At 57.6% G+C, this 16,530-nt stretch overlaps 8 protein-coding genes across 8 annotated transcripts; 6 read left to right on the plus strand and 2 right to left on the minus strand.

Moving 5' to 3' along the window:
• On the plus strand, window positions 1–1,690 carry JDV02_003288 (uncharacterized protein). The gene is made up of 2 exons (XM_047984407.1): window positions 1–57; window positions 117–1,690. The coding sequence occupies exon 2, from the start codon at window positions 152–154 to the stop codon at window positions 1,517–1,519; it is 1,368 nt and encodes a 455-aa protein (XP_047840381.1). The 5' UTR covers window positions 1–57; window positions 117–151; the 3' UTR covers window positions 1,520–1,690.
• Window positions 1,691–1,714: 24 nt separating this feature from the next.
• JDV02_003289 (uncharacterized protein) lies at window positions 1,715–3,870 on the minus strand (the record flags this gene model as incomplete). Its single annotated transcript, XM_047984408.1, has 12 exons — window positions 1,715–1,832; window positions 1,891–1,981; window positions 2,043–2,158; window positions 2,220–2,367; window positions 2,420–2,482; window positions 2,533–2,708; window positions 2,789–2,980; window positions 3,033–3,174; window positions 3,228–3,451; window positions 3,521–3,604; window positions 3,666–3,672; window positions 3,741–3,870. 12 exons carry the CDS (start codon window positions 3,868–3,870, stop codon window positions 1,715–1,717), a joined length of 1,491 nt encoding a protein of 496 aa, XP_047840382.1.
• A 1,362-nt stretch (window positions 3,871–5,232) lies between these two features.
• On the plus strand, window positions 5,233–6,869 carry JDV02_003290 (uncharacterized protein; the record flags this gene model as incomplete). Its single annotated transcript, XM_047984409.1, has 3 exons — window positions 5,233–6,195; window positions 6,253–6,500; window positions 6,577–6,869. The coding sequence occupies exons 1-3, from the start codon at window positions 5,357–5,359 to the stop codon at window positions 6,867–6,869; spliced, it is 1,380 nt and encodes a 459-aa protein (XP_047840383.1). The 5' UTR covers window positions 5,233–5,356.
• Window positions 6,870–7,394: 525 nt separating this feature from the next.
• JDV02_003291 (uncharacterized protein) lies at window positions 7,395–8,985 on the plus strand. Its single transcript, XM_047984410.1, has one exon. It carries the CDS (start codon window positions 7,571–7,573, stop codon window positions 8,915–8,917), a length of 1,347 nt encoding a protein of 448 aa, XP_047840384.1. The 5' UTR covers window positions 7,395–7,570; the 3' UTR covers window positions 8,918–8,985.
• A 461-nt stretch (window positions 8,986–9,446) lies between these two features.
• Window positions 9,447–11,065, plus strand: JDV02_003292 (Nitronate monooxygenase; the record flags this gene model as incomplete). Its single annotated transcript, XM_047984411.1, has 6 exons — window positions 9,447–9,555; window positions 9,719–10,261; window positions 10,343–10,371; window positions 10,425–10,510; window positions 10,572–10,748; window positions 10,840–11,065. 6 exons carry the CDS (start codon window positions 9,447–9,449, stop codon window positions 10,949–10,951), a joined length of 1,056 nt encoding a protein of 351 aa, XP_047840385.1. The 3' UTR covers window positions 10,952–11,065.
• Window positions 11,066–11,361: 296 nt separating this feature from the next.
• JDV02_003293 (uncharacterized protein) lies at window positions 11,362–14,181 on the plus strand. The gene is made up of 7 exons (XM_047984412.1): window positions 11,362–11,816; window positions 11,889–12,111; window positions 12,219–12,685; window positions 12,757–13,119; window positions 13,177–13,508; window positions 13,565–13,664; window positions 13,716–14,181. The coding sequence occupies exons 1-6, from the start codon at window positions 11,638–11,640 to the stop codon at window positions 13,621–13,623; spliced, it is 1,623 nt and encodes a 540-aa protein (XP_047840386.1). The 5' UTR covers window positions 11,362–11,637; the 3' UTR covers window positions 13,624–13,664; window positions 13,716–14,181.
• On the minus strand, window positions 13,790–14,559 carry JDV02_003294 (uncharacterized protein; the record flags this gene model as incomplete). The annotated part of the gene is made up of 2 exons (XM_047984413.1): window positions 13,790–14,131; window positions 14,212–14,559. 2 exons carry the CDS (start codon window positions 14,557–14,559, stop codon window positions 13,790–13,792), a joined length of 690 nt encoding a protein of 229 aa, XP_047840387.1.
• A 1,260-nt stretch (window positions 14,560–15,819) lies between these two features.
• On the plus strand, window positions 15,820–16,498 carry PST2_1 (NAD(P)H dehydrogenase (quinone); the record flags this gene model as incomplete). The annotated part of the gene is made up of 2 exons (XM_047984414.1): window positions 15,820–16,059; window positions 16,157–16,498. The coding sequence occupies 2 exons, from the start codon at window positions 15,820–15,822 to the stop codon at window positions 16,496–16,498; spliced, it is 582 nt and encodes a 193-aa protein (XP_047840388.1).
• Window positions 16,499–16,530: the final 32 nt, after the last annotated feature.

Genomic DNA, 16,530 nt, shown 5'->3' on the forward strand with positions numbered 1-16,530 from the left:
CCGCCGATCGGCGATGCTGACCAGAGCGTTAGATCAAGGCTCTGGCATTGAGCTTAAGTAGATACCCCTCCCTTGTGATACTTGAGGGAATCGGCTTCTCATTTTCACGCATTCAGAAGCGCAGACACAGTCCTTGCACCAACGTTCCATCATGATGATTACACGCAATCCGAGCAAGAAGAAACCCCTTCTCTTCTTCACATCCTTCCCTGGCGAAGGCCATACAAATCCAGTGCTCGCCATCGCGACCTCCTTGGTCTCAAGAGGATACGATGTTGCATATCTCTGCTCCCCAGCTTACCACGACAGGATCACAGAAGTGGGCGCAGAATTCCTCGAGCTGCCCTGGGAGTTGAGCGGACCACCTATCGAAGAGACGATGACACGCAAAAATGTACCGATTGGCTTGGAGCGGATCACTCAGCAAATCTCACATGTGTTCTACAAGAACATGCGAGTTCGGGTAGACGCTGTTACGAGGGCGCTCGAGGAGCTGCGGGCCAGAGAACCAAGTAGGCAAATCATCATGGTGGAGGACGGTCCTAATATGGGCGCCATGCCCTTTCGCTACGGCCGGCCGCTGCCTCGCGGGTTCAGCGAGATGCCCAAGACGATTGGCATCAGTCCAACGCCGCTGATGGTGCGTAGCCGGGACACGGCACCGTTCGTCCTCGGCCTGCCGCCAGATTCGTCGGACTCGGGCAGACAGCGGAACGAGTGGCTGCATCGCCTGGTTCACGATGGGCCGTTTAAGCCGCTGGTCGAGGCGTGGCAGAGGGTGCTTCACGAGTGCGGATGCACTGCGGTTCCGACTGGCAGCCCGCTGAGTGCGTGGCACGAAGGCTACGACAACCTGGTGATGCTGTGCTCGCCGAGTCTCGAGTATGAACTGTCCGATATGCCCAGCTCAGTCGAGTTTGTTGGATGCCTCCCCCGGCGTGGCATCTCAAAGACGGTGGTGTACCCCAAATGGTGGCCGGAGGTTGTTCGTCACGCGGAACGCCCAGACAAGAAGATCATCTTTGTCTGTCAAGGGACTGTCAACATGGATTGGAGCGAGCTGACCATTCCGACAATACATGCCTTTGCCGGCCGCGAGGATGTGCTAGTCATTGCCGCACTCGGCCGTCGTGGAGCGGTTCTCGACGATGACGACCTCCTACACCCCAACGTGCACGTCGCGGATTACATACCCTACGATGCTGTGCTGCCTCTCGCAGACGTGTTTGTCTCCAACGCCGGATATGGGGCCTTTTGTCATGCGGTCACCAACGGCGTGCCGGGTGTGTTCGCCGGCCAGACGGAGGACAAGGCCGAGGTGTCTATGCGTGCTGAATGGGCTGGCTTTGGGGTCAACATGCGTAAGCAGCGTCCAGAAGTTGCAGAGTTGCGCGAGGCTGTAGAGGGTGTGTTGGGGAATGGACAGTTCAAAGCGAAGGCAACTGAGCTCAAGGCGGAGAATGAGGCACTGGATTCTATGGCACGTATCGAGCGGGTGATTGAGCGCTGGACTGAATGAGTCGCGATTAAGACTCATGTAATTACGGTAATGATGATTCTACTCCCTGCTCACATAAGATGTTCAAACTGGATGGTCCGCGAGCAGGCTATACGTAAAACAAGAGAACAATGGCATGGCCTAGCTCAGGCGAAGGTCATCTCGTTTTAGTAGATCGAGACATCAACGCTGACTCCTCGAGGCACATTCTCTCCTTTAGGCTGCTCGCACAGAAGTGATGCCATCGCCCTTATCATCCACAGCCTGAGCGGAAGTCTCGTTGGCACAGTCCTGTTTATCGCGAGCTGCCTCGAAGAACATGTTTCGCTGTGGCCTGCGAGTTGTTCACGTCAGTTACCTACAAGTGGGACGCTGGAGAAGATATGACATACAGCAGGTACTTGACATCATAGATGCGTAGTATGACCGTGAGAATTATCACAAGTGTCAGTAGCGCAATGGCAGACTGCCATCCGTATTTATCTAAAGCCACAGATCAGTCCGCATGCACACATGGGGTATATAGGTAGTCCTTGCAACTCACAATACGGCGCTTGACTGGCGGGCCAAACGAGCACTTGGCTCCAGGCTGAGATCGAGTAGTAGCCGGCAATGGCGGCACCAACAGTCAGGGATCGCTCTTCCGGATCCTGCGGCTTTCTAAAAAGAAATTGGATCAGTTGAGGGCTTTCGGTTTCGAGTACGAAAGGGAGTTGCTCACAGGTCAGATAGCCATGACCAGATCAACGGTGCGGTACCGAGCGGGATGTGAGACAGAAAGTATCCAGCGTAGGCCGCCGAGAGTGGCGTTCCGGTTGGATGCGAGGTCCAGATGCTGAGGATGATGCCGACAATGATTCCGATGAACGCTTCAAGGCTGTTAGTGCTACATGCATTGACAATGAACGAGGGCGGACCGACCTTGGGCTACGATGAGAAGCCATCGCGTGCGCAATGCGTCAGACAAAAACGCCCATATCCAAACTGCACGCAACTGTTAGCTTGTGGCATGGCTTCACGGCACAACTCCTTACCGAACACGACGTTGATTGCACTGCCGCCGATTGGAATCAAGTTGACTTGAGAGGTTGTCCATCGCCGGGTCCCGTCACTGTTGAGAATGGACTTGAGGAACAGGCCAAAATAGTTGTAACCCGAGGTTCCAAGAACCATGGCGATGTAAAGAATTGCAATAACGTAGACGACCCAGCTAGTGAAAGTTCGCCTAGCAAGAGAATCAGCATGGTCCAGGTTATGTTCAATAACGGGTTGGGTGTGCTCATCACGTACACGGCGGCGGCCCAAGTAATTGGCTTGGAGTCGACGCGATTGGTCCTCTCGAGGCGGATCCTGGAAAACTCGGCATGCTTCTCCGTGAACCAAAAGGCCCAGGGATTCGGCTTGTATGGAGAGTCGGGGATCATAACGTATCCTGCGAGGCCCCATATCACCGTGATGATGGCGTTTATGACAAAAAGCCACCTGCTTACGGTCAACCCAGAGTCCTCAATGAGATAGGAAGCGAATTACTGACCTCCATCCAGTCAGACCGTATCTACCGCCCAGGGTGTCTACAATGGCAGCCTGCATGGCACCCGACATCATCTGACCTATGGCCTGGCAAGAGTGGTAGAAGCCAATACGCTTGGCCATCTCAACCGGGGTGTACCAGTACACTGTCCGGCAGTCAGAAGTGGGAAGCAGAGACGCGACATGGATCTAAACGCACTAAAGAGGGTAATCATGCCCGGGTACGCCGCGCTTTCGCACAACCCAAGGAAGACACGGAGGATGTACACTTGAGTGGCGTTAGTGGTTATGGCCATGAGGCCAGTGATGATGCCCCATATCACTTCCAGGGACGGGAGCCACCAGCTGGGTCTGACATATGTGAGGATGATTTGTGACGGGATCAGCATGATGCAGTATGCGATGTTGAAGTATGTCGTGAAACTGCGGAATGGGAGGAAGCAATCGTCAGCAAATATTCGGAAACGCTCCGAGGTGCAAGCCGAGACGTACTAATTCAACTCATTTCCGTACAGGTTGAGGTCTTCCTTCATGCCGGAGACGTAGGCATTGCTGATGTTGGACTGGTCGAGGAATCTTCGTGTTGACGAGCCGGTTAGTACCATTTGCCGACACTGTGCAAGGTAGCCACACATACTTGATGACTGCATCGCTGTTAGCTTTTGCGCTTGTAAAGACACAAGGAACCGCCATGCCATGCTGTGGTTCTTACCTTGCGAGATGCAGCCAAACGTCAGCAGGAAGATGTCGAGCCGCCACACAAAGGCGCGCTCGCCCTGCGACATCTCATTGGTGTGCTGCGCCTCTCGCGGGCTCCTGGAGAAGCCTAGAAGCTTGGCCATGTCGTCGAAACTCGCGATGCCTGAGCCGCACCGCCGCAGAGAGCTGACGATAATCGCTTCCGCAGTTGGACGGTTGAAGAGAAGACACACCCAGGAGCGGGGTCGAGGAAAAGGGTTCAAAGATATTGGTGAACACATTCATGCCGATCTCGGCTGGGTTTGGGGACGGCCAGGGGTTTTTTTTCTGTCACCGAGCAAGACCACTGATCCTGGCGACGCGACGGGGCGAACCGTGGGGGTTGGCATGTTTTGCTGTGGGGTGCATTGCGGGGGAAATCATAGACTAAGAGAGGACTTGATGGCGCCGGACCAGACAAGCGAGGGCGATAACGGCGCCTGCCAGTGTCTCAACGTGGTGTCGAGGCCAGGCCCTCCTGTACACAAGACGTAGCGGGGTGAGCCTGGCCAGGGGCCAATGGCACCAGATGGCATTTGGTAAGAGAATGTGATTGGAATCAAGCTCAGATGATATGGCCCAGTAATGTCGCCTCGTGAGATGATACATTCTTCTCACAAGCCCAAGCAGACCAATGCTCCTCCAATGGGTCTGTCGGGGCGAGCTAAGCTGCCACCGGTAAGTGTGCGTGCACTTCCCTGCTGCCTTTGATCGTAAGTCGGGCCGCATTCTTTGTGGATACATGAAGATTCGGGTCGAGTCGTTACAGCGACGCCGTGTGTGACGGATGGACGGGACGAGCAGCATGGCTTGGGTCAGGGTGTGATCCGTTCGAATGATCTTGTCTACAGCACCAACTCCAAATCCCGCCGGGACATGTGGAAATGACGACATGGCATTATTACCGTTGGCTTTCCCGGGGCCGTAGACCCCAGAAACAAGGCTTGAATACAGATGCTTTATTAGATGCAGCCATGCAATGCCTGCATGGATGCAAACATGGAGCCGGCCCGGCGCGCGTCGGCCTTCAGCCCGGACGGCGGCTATTGCCTGAAGGGGGAAAATGGCGGTTCACTACCGAGAGGCACAGTTTATGGCCTTTTCCCACTACTTCGAACAAGGAATAAGGTCCGCATTTGGGTGACTCAGCGCTTGATTATCAATCTCTTCACGATATAGCCGCGATGGTTGACGTGCCGTTGGAGGCACATGTTCATGCGTCTCTGTCAGGATTCAAAAGATGCAGTGTTTCCCACCCGTTGGTGACTGCACAGGGTTGGCAAACTACTAACCAACCGGTCATCCAACGACACGGAATCTCAAATGAGCCGCACTCACCACGTCTCAGCCGGCATGGCGAGCTCAACGACCGTCGCCCTGGAGACTCCCGTGGCCGAGCCCCCCCTCGCCACTCTCAGTCCCAAGGCTGCGGCAAGTTCGCGGCCGTCGACGGAGCCTCGCAGCGACGATGTGTCGGCGGCGGAGGCAACAAGCCCGCTTGCCGCCGGCGCGGAAGAAGCGCTGGGCATCTCGAAATGGAGGCGCGTCACCGTCATCGTGACGCTCGCGGGCATCAGCTTCCTCAACACCATGGGCTCCGGCATCCTCATCGCCGCCCTGCCCCGCATCGCCGACGACGTGGGGCTCTCCGAGGCGCTGATCCTCTGGCCGGCCGCCGTCTACGCCCTGGCCGCGGGCTGCCTGCTCCTCGTCTTCGGGGCCGTGGCCGACGTCGTCGGCGCCAAGCTCATGTGGCTGACGGGCAGCTACCTGTTCGTCGCCTTCACGCTGGGCGTCGGGCTCGCGCGGACGGGGCTCCAGATCATCATCTTCCGGACGCTGCTCGGCGCCGCCATCGCCATGTGCCTGCCCACGGCCGTGGGACTCATCTCGAACACCTTCCCGCGCGGGCCCTGGCGCAACATCGCCTTCGCCATGAACGGCATGGGCAGCCCGCTGGGGTACGCGCTCGGGCTCGTCCTCGGCGGCGTGTTTGCCGACACCATCGGCTGGCGGTGGGCGTACTACATGATGGCCATGATCAACGTCTGCCTCTCGACGTGCGCCATCTGGTCGCTGCCGCCTGTGCGGGTCTCGTCGGAGCGCAGGTGGGCGGCTCGCCTCGCTCATGATATTGACTGGGTTGGCGCCGTCATCATGAGCGCCGCGCTCGGTATGCTGCTCTACGTCCTGGCCATGACGTCGTCTTCGTACAAGAAGCTAAGCGACGCCGCCAACATTGCCACGCTGAGCGTGTCCCTCGTCCTGCTGGCCAGCTTCCCGTTCTGGATGGATTACCAGACGAGGCGTGGCAGGCCTGCCCTGATTCCGAACAGCCTTTGGCGGAACTGGTCGTTTACGTCGGTGTGCATCGCCGTCTTCTTTTGCTGGGCGTCGCTCAACGGCATCGAGTACTTTACGACCCTGTAGTGAGTATCATTTGAAGGGCGTCGACTCTGCCCACAACGGCTGACGCGCATCGGTAGCTTCCAGAAAGTCGAGGGACTGTCGGCGCTGCAAAGCTCCCTGCGATTCCTGCCGCACGTCATCATGGGCACGGCGGTCAACATCATCACGGGCCTGCTCATCTCGCGGGTCAAGGTGCGCACCCTGGTGCTCGTCTCGGCGCTCATCAGCATGGTGGCACCGCCGCTCATGGCGACCATCGACGTGGGCGAGAACTACTGGCTCGCGCCTTTCTGGGCCATGTTTCTGTCGCCAGTGAACCCAGACGGTAAGGGGACTCGTCGTTGCCGCTTCCCGCTCCCAGCCAGTCTCGTTAAGGCTCCCCCGCGTCTGACCGCTTGCAGTGCTATTCACCGTGTCGAATCTCGTAATATCGGACGCGTACCCCCCGGAGATGCAGTCGCTGGCCGGCGGCGTCTTCAACGAGGTTGGGCAGTTTGGCAACTCGGTCGGACTCGCCATTACTGCGGCCATTGCGGCGTCGGTCACGGAGCACACCGAGGCGGAGGCCGTGGACACGCTCATGAAGGGGTACCGGGCGGCGTTTTGGACCATCTTCTCGAGCTGCGCCGTTGTTGCGGTCGTCGCGTGGTTTGGACTGAGAAAGGGGGGTATCGTAGGCCAGAAGAGAGATTAACGATGAATAATCACCATGCTTGTCTAGACTGCGACTGGTTTCTGACGGCCAGGAAAGACATTGCTGAGTGCATCAATCGCTGTCAACGGGTTCTCGTGTAAGTCCTTGGATGATGGAGCTGTTGGGAAACGCCGAAGCACTTATTGCGCCAACGCTGATCTGGCTGGCGGCGTCACGATATGAGCACACTCCCGAATGCCTGCTTTTTTGTGCAAAAAAAAAAAAAGGAACAGCGTGCGAGTCACAAGCTCTAGCTAGATGCGCACTTACTTCGCCTTTGACATGCATGCAGCAAGGCTCAGCCGAGATGCAATGCAACATGACAACCGAAAAGCAGCCCGTCTGTGCGCCGATCGGATCAAGTCATTTCGACTCATAGCGGGGCAACCCGCGGGCGATGCGGACACTAGCAACTGTACGGAGTAGTGGCTCCTTGGTGGGGTTGAACCGAGGGGCACCATCTTGGTTGGCTGTGTGACTTCGAGTCTTGTTAACAGTTAAGACTTTCAAGGCTTGAACTTCGGGCTTGTATCTTCGTTGGGCGTTTTTCAGTTCATTTTCACTATGAACATCATCAGCCCCATCTATATAAGACCGCAGATGGGCCCCAAACTATCAATGGTTCCTTCGTCCGAGAATCCAACTTCCCTCACCACCGCGCCCACGTATGCGCACTTCCCGCACATTCCCTGCATTTGTTGATGCTCATCACCACCACCGCCTCAACCACCTCGTCCATCACCTCCCCCTCGCACATCATGAGATCCCTCGCAGCGTATCCTCGGCCCGAGGGCGTCGACGAGATACCCAGCGAGCGCCTGGACCTCCGGCCCGACGCCCAAGTCGACCACGACCTCCTCCACCCCAAGCCCGTAACGGACGACAAGAACATCTGGTTCTTCTGGCATCGCGGCTTCGCGCACATGCATCCCTACGCGCGACGCACCGTCCGGGCCTGGCACCGCCGCTTCTCAAAACAAGGCTGGGTGGTCCGCGTCACGGATCGCGAGCCCGGCTCCCCGCTCAACATTGCCCACTTTCTCGACATCCACGACCCCGACATCTTCCCCAGGGCCTTCCTCGATGGCACCATTGGTGGCGACTACGCGCCCCAGCACACGTCCGATCTCGTCAGGTGGCCGCTGCTCAACACGTACGGCGGCGTGTATGCCGACGTCGGCATGATACAGATTGGCGACCTCGACCGACTCTGGAACGCCACCGTCGGAGACTCGGAGTCCCCGTACGAGGTCCTCACGTACAATGCCGGCGGCGTCGACAGCCGCAGCCTCACCAATTACTTCTTCGCCTCGGGACGCAACAACCCGCTGTTCCAGCGCTGTCACAGGCTGTTCCTGGCGCTCTGGGCCGCGGATGGCGGCAGGTCGAGCACCGACGGCATGCACGCGAGCCCTCTCCTCGAGGGCGTACCCATGATGGGCGCCGACATGTCCTTTGAAGAGGACGGAAAGACGTACGGGCCCGCCGAGGTCAGCAAGATGCTCACCGACTACATCATACAGGGCCAGGTCCTGACCATGGTCATGGGCCTCGTCGACGAGGCCGACGACTGGAACGGCCCCGCGTACGTCGCCGAACACGTCTGGACGACGGACTACATGGTCGGCTCGCAGCTCATCAACGACATGACGGCGTGGAACGGCCCGCGCCAGTTCGAGCTCATGTCCCTCCCGCTGCCCCGGGCGGGCGACGACGACGCGGAGACGGACGACCAGAAGCTCGCGCGGGAGATTGTGGAGGCCTGCCTGTCCAAGAGCTTCGGGTTCAAGCTCGCGCACGGGCTGATCATCAGGGTCTTGGGCCAGACGCTCGGCTCCCTGTGGAGGAAGCACGACGGCGCCGACGACGTCCCGGGGACGTACGGGAACTGGCTGCGGTACGGCACCGTGCATTGGTGCCCCAGGGAGCTGCCCCCGAGGTTGGAGTTTACGGCGGCGCCCGCTGTCAAGATTGGGCCGCTCTTGGGAAAGGGACGCCTTGGGCCTGGTGCAAACGGCGGCGTCCCGGGCTTCGAGGCCCAGAAGTAGACGATGTTTGTTCATGACTGTAAACGACTGGCATTATAGAAGCGTGAGACGGAATATTGGATCTGGCCTGAGAGGCGACAATACATATACTTGCACCCGACCCAAACTCGTTCGTACGAGAGCAAGTCAACGACACCTTGTCATTTGCCATTTCTGGCCTAGTAGACCCAGCCTAAGAACGGGAAGCCCGTAGGTGCGGATGCAGGTGCGGATGCGGGTGCGGATGTCTGTGGGGTGGGTGGATGACGATGCAGGCTGACGGCCGAGCCTCCCGAAGTCTTTGGCGAGCAGTCATCAACGCCACTCCAATGGCTTGGTCACGGTTGGGGAGGCGCCTCTCATACCATAAATGGCGGGCGAGTGCTTGTTGTGTTGGCATTGCCTTAAAAAGCTTTCTCGACCCTCGTCGGAGCGAAGGCATGCAATTAAAAACCCATCACCGTAGTGCCTGTAGTTTGGGCCCCGTACTCACTTCGTTTCGAACGACCCTTTTCTTAGCATGGCTTCTTCAGTGCTGTCACCTCAAAACATGCAATCCTGGTTCCCGTGGACGGAGAAGCCGCTCGTTTTTAGCGCGCCAATGTATGGGGTCTCCAATGCCACTCTGGCTGTAGAGGTCTCCAAGGCTGGGGGCTTCGGTACGTGACACCCGTTTTCCCTTCAGTGTCTATTCGCCTCAAGTTGATCATGAGCTTGGGCTTGTATGCTCTTGACAATTCGGAGTGTAACTATAGATTGGACTTTCCACATCATGTTCGTATGATTATGCGAAGTAAAATGGCTCTAATATACCACCGCTAGGCATTATACCAGCAGGGTTCAACTTCAGCCCCAGACACCCACAGGTTGTCGCATTGGAAGCAGAACTCGTTCTGGCGCGAAGACTCTTGGGCATGACCAGCGAACCGTCCAAGCCGATGCCCGTGGGCGTCGGGTTCATCACCTGCCACGAAAGCATCAGCCACTTTGACGAGACGGCGCTCCCTCTCCTGGTAGAGCACAAGCCCGCGGCCGTATGGCTCTTCGCGCCGGACCCGGACCCGGCCTCGCACGAGCGCGCCCATCCAGCCATCATCCGCCGGCTTCACGAAAACGGCATCAGGGCCATCGTGCAGGTCGGCAGCGTCGCCGCGGCGCGCGAAGCCATCCAGGACGGCAGCGATGTCGTCGTGGCCCAGGGCACGGATGCGGGAGGCCACCAGTTCGCGCTCGGGGCTGGGCTGATGACCCTCGTCCCCGAGATTCGGGCCATGATGCGGGCAGAATTTCCGTCTCGCCGGGTCGGTCTCGCGGCCGCGGGGGGGATCATGAACGGCGGGGGCGTTGTCGCAGCTCTTGCGTTAGGTAGGTGTGCTCCGGGACGACGAACCGAGCGTTTCAAGATGGGGGATGCTGGCGTTGGGCCATGACTGACAGCCATTGCAGGCGCCGAGGCGGTCGTCCAAGGCACAAGAGTAAGAGCGACGTATTGGTTACATGTCAAAAGGGTTTTCGCTGACCTTAACAGTTTATCGTAGCAAAGGAGTCGACTGCATCGTGGTCGTACAAGAACACGGTCCTCGGGGCGCGGGATGGTGGCGCCACAACCATCAAGTGAGTGCATGGCGATCATGAACCTACGTATAGGTGGGCAAGACTTGCTAACCGGTGGGAGATCGACCAAACACGACGACATCCAGGGGACGCCCATCTGGCCGAGCCTGTACGACGGGAGAGCGATGATGGGGGACTCGTACCGCGAGTACGAGGCTGGGCTTCCGATGGCGGAGAACATCAAGAAGTACCAAGACGCGAAGCAGTCGGGCGACGTGTCGCGTGCCATTACATGGTGGTTAGTGGGCATCTTGGTCCCCTGTTGCCATGATTTGAAATCTGGTTGCTCCGGGCTTTTGCTGCTGCATGTGCTGACTGTTGAGTACTAGTGGAACGGGCGTCGGCCTCGTGAACGAGGAGATGACGGTCAAGGACATGCTGGAGGAGGTGCGAGGAGAGGCGGTGGCAATCATGAACTCTCTCCGTGGTAGCCTCAATTAGACGTGATGGCGGAGATGGCGATGCTTGGATCAGACTTCAATGTTGTCTTCGTACCGGCGTCTTTACATCAAATGTTCTTGCATGAGTGTGGTGTGCCCTCCGCCTCTGGACCCCAAACAAGAAAGGTAAGAAAGAAGCATGTAGGCCGCGTGAGAGACGGCCTGTCAAAAAGGAATCGTACGAAGTAGACTCCGGTCGCGGCTTACACGAGTGTCCAGCTACCTGTCAGTGCCTCTAGCGCATGCTCCAGTGGCTCGGAACAATTACTCAGCCCTACGGCGTCGCCGACAGAGACAGCACAGGGCGCCTGTTGCCCCACTTTGCCCCTGGAATCAGGGGCCAGCCACGGTGGTATTCAATCCATGGATGCATGCATGCACCTGCCTGCTGCACTCAATTAATCATCAGCGGGGAGACGACGGTAGTGGTGGGCAATCGTCCAACAGTCCAGACTCCAGATTCGACAACCGCCGCATCGCATCCAGCGGCAAGATCGGATCGGAATCATCACGTGCCCACGCCGCCACAATCTGACGGCTTATCCAAGTTGAGCCCTTCGTCATCTTGCCAGCGAGCCCGAAGCAGGCCCTCGCCATCGCCATGCTCATGTTCCTTTCCGTCGTCAACATTCCGCTACCTTGCTAGCCCTACGGCTACCACCATGTGAGTGACCACAAGGGCTGTCTATGTGTAGGTATATACGAAGTACAACTCGTGCATTCACACCCGCTTCACCGACATCGATGCCGGCCAGGAACTCGCCAGCGGGGGCAAACGACGGGAGCGGGCCGCGCGCATGTGACCGATGCACGCGGAGCAAACGAGGATGCGACAAGGCGTGGCCAAGGTGTGGTCGGTGCCAGAGGTATGTATGAACAAGCCTTCAATGACCAATGCTGTTGCGTTCCAGGCCACGACTCACAATAACTATGACAAGGCTCAACTCGCCGTGCTTGTATGAACCGCGCTCCAACTCGCCAAGCACCACCGCCCCTTCCGATTCTCCTCATCTGATCGCGACGCCATCCTCAAGCGAGTCGAGGACCGCGGACACTTGGACCAGTCCCGAGCACCAGGATCATGACCCCGATCTTCTCTCGGCCAAGCTTAAGTTTGACTGGCGACAGACTGTCTCTCTATTCTTTCAAACCGTTCACCCTGTACGTACTTGATCGATCCTGCGCGCCTCTCCTGTCTTGGAATAGAGATCCCCTTCTCAACCAACCGGTGTCTACATCACCCTCCGCTCAATTCTGACCATGGACAGTGGTTCAGTATTCTGCGTCAAGACAGTTTCGAAGAGGCCGTCCTCCGACTCCAGTACGCTGGCGTACGGGTCGACAGCGGACATGTCGAAGCCAGTTCCAGCCCGCAAGGCGACGCCTACGAGCTGTTGATTATATGCATGCACCTTCTCACAACGACAGCACAAGCTCGTGGAGATGGCGACATCATTCTAGACCCCTTATACCAAAACGCAAAGCAACGCTTCGCCTCGGTATCATATCTATCGGACCCGGCCTTGGAGTGGATCCAGGCAGGCCTCCTGATGTCGCTTTTCGAGTTTGGAAATGGCAAGACGAAGTTGGCCTATCGCAGCCTCAGCGAGACGGCCACACTCGCCCTTCTAGCCGGCATCAGCCCTGGGCAGTATCACAAGGATCTGCGCTCAGAGTTTGACGAGGATTCAGAGAGCCGTCGAGCGCTCTGGTGGGGGATTTTCATTCTTGACCAGTAGGTGCATCCCGAGCCATGCTCTCACCGAGGGAAGCATCTTGAACCTGGCAGCGGACTTACCAGAGCAGGTTCTCTCATCTAGACCCCGCCCTCAGAGGTTTGCCGAGTCTATTCAACAGTCCCGACGAAGATGCTCTACTTCCCACTGCGAGTGTGATTGTCGACAGCGACCGCCTCCAGAGTTTTGTCATCAACCTGCCTGTCAGCGCGCCCGTCTCCATCGCGCTAGGTGGGTTCCAAAGGGCTGCCCAGGCAGCTGCTGTTTTGTACCAAGCTCATGAGTGGGAGAGAAAGGTTCGACAAGGCGACGCCGGCCAGGGTGTCTCCGACTTTGAGGAGCTGGACGGGAGAATACGAGCTCTCCTAGACTCCATGCTCAACCAGTGTCACAGGTGGGAAATCTTTTGTGATGCCCTTGCCATGTGTATCAGGTAAATCCGAAGATGCGGGAGTTTGGTTCATGAATGTGTACTGATGCCTGCTTGCAGCTCCCTTTTCGTGCTGTACACGCCATACCTACCACGTCAGTCGCGCCCTGTCCCGCAGGCCAAAGATGCGACACCGAGCTGCGATGAAGCAAAGGCCATCGCGGCTGTGGGATTTGCGGTCAAGTTTGTCGGTGACCTGGCTGTCAACTTCAACTCGCAGATAAGCCAAACGGCCCTGCGCTTGGCGAATCTTGCGCCACCCGCTCCCTTTGCTTGTTTCTTGGCCGTCGAGCACATGCACCTGGTCCAAGGCGACATGCCGGACTCCTGTGGGCGGCGCTCGGAGATTTTTGAGACGTTGAGGACTTTTGGCAAGCGCTGGAAAGTCGCAGGTCTGTCCTTTCCTTGAAGCCCCGAAACTCTTCAGTTTGTCGCTAATATACTGCAGCCGACCTGCTTGACCTGGCACTTGAACGGGGCAAGTCAGCGGCGGTATCCGTTCAATGATATCGTGTCGTTACTCTAGCCTGGTTGCACATTATGATCCGGTATCGAAGCCAAATTTGATGCCCTCTCGAGCATTGCTAATAAAACACAAGCTGTACAAGGATCCAATTCGCCGTCTATTGCCGTTACATACATGTCTACTCCATAAAAAGAAGAGTCCTTGCCATTACAGAATCTCAATCTCAAAGTCATCTCGGGTAAACAGCTCCCATGCCTGGGCCGCAATGTTGGTCGGGCTCAGAGTGTCAGCCGATGGGCTAACGGGACCGCCGACCGTGATGACGCCAACGTGAACACCCTGAGGCTTGTAGACGTCGGACAGAGATTGCACCATGTTTCGCTGCGCGGCCTTGACCATGGAGAGGACGAAGAGGTCCGCAATCGGATACTTGGGCAGCAGCGAGCTCGTGACGAGGAACGATGGCCGTGCTTGGGCGTCGGTGCGCTTGAGGTCGACGAGCTGGGGGATCGCCCACTCAGCGGCAGCATAGAGAGCTGTGCAATTAATCTAGCGAGTGTGTGAGTGTCGTTGCACCACAGTGAGTCTGGTATGCACGTATATGGAGCTTCCTGGACATGCTCGCGTACCTTGAAGTCGTGCAGGATATCCTCTTCCTTGGCCTCGAAGAACGGCGTGGGCACGATCCTCGCAGCGTTGAAGTACACACACTCGGGTGTCCCGAGCACACGACTTATGTCGTCGAGAACTGAGCGGAACTTGGCCGTCTCGGTGATGTCGACCGCGAACGTCTGGACGGTGACCTTTCCGTCGACGGCGGCCTCGACGGCGGCCTTGTCCTCGGCGAGCTGCGTCGTGTTCCGCGCGACCAGCGCAATCTTGTTGAACCGCTGGCGGGCGAACTCGATGGCCACGTGTCGGCCGATGCCGGGCCCGGAGCCGATGAGGACGAGAGGGCGGTCGGTGCGTGTTGCCATTGCTTCGATGTTGGGCTTGAAGGGTGAGATATGCCTGAACGATTGGTTGTGACGATGAGCTGCGGTTATGGGCTGGTTGGGCACAGAGGAGCAGGCATTCTTGTGCCTTTATACCCTTGGGAAGACATCTCTGGAAGAGGCGGCACGGAAAATGTGCCGGTAAGGCCTGGTTTCGACAGTGCCTTGATTCCCATGGGTGCGGGTGTAGGTGCGGATGCGGGATTCTCGCTTACACTCATACTGTACGTACGACAGTGGCGTGTCCCTGGCCGGGCGACTTTATTCGCGGAACCGTGTATGAAGTTCATCAGTCGGGGATGCCGTTTGATGTAGACCCATTAACTTGGTATCCCGTTGGGAGCATGCGTGTGCTCTGTGTAAGCCACGAGGTGAACGGTGGCAGGCTGGAAATCTTACACGTTCTACTGATGTGAATGGGCCCCTGCAGGTGCGGACGCATGTGCGGGTGCGGGTGCGGGTCAATGCGGATGCCAGCATTTGACGCACCGAGGTGGAGCCCCGTCTCCGGGGCTGCCGGCTGGCCTATAGTGGGGCCGAGCGGAACATGAGCCGAGTCAAGTAATCGAACATTTCAACGGCCCGGACGGAAGGGAGTGTTTGTAGAGAGATGTAGCTCATTGACTTTGAGCTCCATAGCCATAGAGAAGGTGGCGACGTGTAATCCTGCCCACGACTGGTACTTTTACTGGAAGATCCCTCGCCGTACGTAGCGGGAGAGCAGCCTCATCAGGCGTTGCCCTGTAAGTGCATGCGGCGTCTGGCGTGGCCATCAACTACAAAGCTCCATGACAAGCCTGGGAATAGTAATCAAGATGGGCTGTTGGCGCGCGGCTAACTGAAGTTACTCTTCAAGTCAAATGTATTGCTTTACTAATCTACTCTTTATTAATAAAATGAACGAGCGATGATTCCACAACCAGCACGGCTACATCAATATTCTCGAAATGTATCTGTCTTTATAAGGTCCCCAAGGCCAGTGCCCGACGCAGAAATTAGATAGTGTACCGTGAGCTCTGTATTTAATACAGAAATCGATCTCTTTTCGCCCTTGTCTACTCGATTCAGCAAGCTCTCGCAGCTTCACTTCCTCCACGCAGCCATGGCGCCGAAAATTGCCATAGTGTTTGTACATCTGACCATGCGCGAACGGTTGTCAATACTGGCACAGCTCCTCAACCGTACCTGTTGGGAATCAGGAGCCTAACCCTTGCTTTTTTATTTTCTCCCACGCAGTACTCCATGTATGGACACATGCAAAAGCTCGCCGAGGCCGAAAAGGCAGGCATCGAGCAGGCCGGCGGCCACGTCGACCTGTATCAGATACCCGAGACTCTCCCCGACGACGTCCTCGGCATGATGCACGCTCCCCCCAAGCCAAGCAACGTTCCCGTCCTCGACGACCCGCAGACCCTCGCGGCCTATGACGGGTTCCTGCTCGGCATCCCCACCCACTATGGCAACATGCCCGCACAGTGGAAGGTACGTGCACGCCTGCTTCCCGAGGTGGTTCAAGACCCGGCCAGGTTGCTGCGCTTAAGCTTTTGTTAACACACGTGCGCGCTTTTGTGAGATGTAGGCATTCTGGGACAGGACCAGCGGCGTCTGGACCTCGGGCGGCTTCCACGGCAAGTACGCCGGCATCTTCGTGTCCACGGGGACGCTGGGCGGCGGGCAGGAGTCGACGAGCCTGTCCGCCATGTCGACGCTGAGTCACCACGGCATCATCTACGTCCCGCTGGGTTACGCCAGGTCCTTTGCGCAGCTGGCCAACATAGCCGAGATTCACGGCGGCAGCCCCTGGGGCGCGGGCACGTTTGCTGGGCCCGACGGCTCGCGCCAGCCCACCGCTCTCGAGAAGGAGATGGCCATGATTCAGGGGAAGACATTCTACGAGACGGTTGCCAAGGCTTGCGCATGAGATTATAAGCGCTATATCCTCGGGTGTTTCGG

This window comes from Purpureocillium takamizusanense, chromosome 2, assembly GCF_022605165.1.
Source record: "Purpureocillium takamizusanense chromosome 2, complete sequence".
Lineage (NCBI taxonomy): Eukaryota > Fungi > Ascomycota > Sordariomycetes > Hypocreales > Ophiocordycipitaceae > Purpureocillium > Purpureocillium takamizusanense.